General features: G+C 42.9%; 1 protein-coding gene across 1 annotated transcript in view; it reads left to right on the top strand.

Moving 5' to 3' along the window:
* The window catches only part of fam169ab (family with sequence similarity 169 member Ab), a 21,995-nt gene that overhangs the window by 14,528 nt on the left and 6,049 nt on the right, over positions 1-1,418 (top strand). Inside the window, exon 12 of the mRNA XM_008284347.1 lies at positions 832-1,091. Coding sequence (XP_008282569.1) covers positions 832-1,091 — 260 coding nt within the window. The remainder of the gene's footprint in view (positions 1-831; positions 1,092-1,418) is intronic.

Below are 1,418 nucleotides of genomic sequence, written 5' to 3'. Positions count from 1 at the left end.
TGGAGGGGGAACAGTCAACATCAGAAGTGGATGAAACAGCAGCTGAAGAAAGTTTAGATAACAAACTGCTCACAGCAAATGATGACCAGGTACAAGGTAGCTATGAGGAAGAAACACCAGTTATTGAAACAAGAGTTCTGAGAAGTGGAACGCAAAAAGTAATAGGTACACCAACTGACAAGACAACACGAAGCAGAAAGAAAACAGATGAACAAGAGACAAAAAACACTGAAAAAGAAAAACCAACCATGACAACAGTAACACTGAGACGAGGTAGGACACCTGCTCATGCCCCACCTATAGATGAATCCAGAAGAACCCACAAACACGTCCAGGAAGAAGAGCAAAAGGGTGAAGAGAAACCTAAAAATGTTGAAGCAACAGGATTAGGAGATGAAGGAAATACAAATAAGGAACCAGTTGTAGAAAGGACAGATGAGGAGAGTGAAGGGAAAAATCTGAAAGAGACTGAAAAACATTATAAGGTGGAAGCTGCTTCTGAAAAAGTGGAATATTTTGAATCGTGTGTAGGTGTGGACGAAGGAAAAGCTGTGACAGAAGGACAAGCAATGTCAGAGGAAGGAACAATGTCAATTACGGAAGAGGAGAACATAAATGACGTGACAGCTGCTGCAGGTGATTTAGTGCAAGAAGGAGAGACTGACACACTTTTACTCAAACCTGCCACAAACTCAGCTTCATTTTCACCGAATGAAGTTAAGAAAGCCCCTTCAGAAAAAAATCAGCAGAATGAGGAAATGACATCCCAGAGTTTTGGTCTCCAAAGGCTGACTGTTGTTTTAGTAGACATGAAAAACACTTTTTCTGCAGTTCACGAAAGAACAGCAGCCAGGAAGGAGGCTGTTCCTCTTGAAAAGATTGCTGTTGAGGCAGAAGACAAGCAGAGTGAGGAAACAATGAGACAGGAAAAAACCATGCCAGAAACTGAGATGGAGAAGGGAGTGGTGGAAGAAGAAGGGCTGGAGGAGAAAGTGGAAGATGCAGTCACACTACAAGATACAGCGGACGGGAGTGCTGAAGAAGCAGCTGAAGAAAATGATGCTGAAAGTGATGATGAGGAAAACTCTACAGTCAATGAAACCAGAACATTGAGAAACAGAAAACAACAAGTCACAACCCCAGCAAGAAGTGAATCAGTCAGAGTTCTGAGGAGCGGAAGAAAGTCTGTCCGTGTCACACAAAGATGTCCAAGAAAAAGCACCCACAAGCAAATCCAGAGCAAAGAAAGTGAGGAAGGAGAAGAATCTGCAGCAGTTGAGGCGACAGAGCCAGAGATAGAAGAGGAACAAGCTGAGAAACCTTCTATGATCGATCAGGAGAAGGAAGAGACACTTGAAAATGATGCAACTCAGCAACAAGAAGAGAATACAGCTCCAGAAATGGACATAGAGAACATG

Source organism: Stegastes partitus, unplaced genomic scaffold (genome assembly GCF_000690725.1).
Source record: "Stegastes partitus isolate 25-593 unplaced genomic scaffold, Stegastes_partitus-1.0.2 Scaffold355, whole genome shotgun sequence".
In the NCBI taxonomy this organism is placed as follows: domain Eukaryota; kingdom Metazoa; phylum Chordata; class Actinopteri; family Pomacentridae; genus Stegastes; species Stegastes partitus.
Note: the sequence above shows the minus strand (reverse complement) of the source record. Positions and strands in the feature narration are given on the sequence as shown.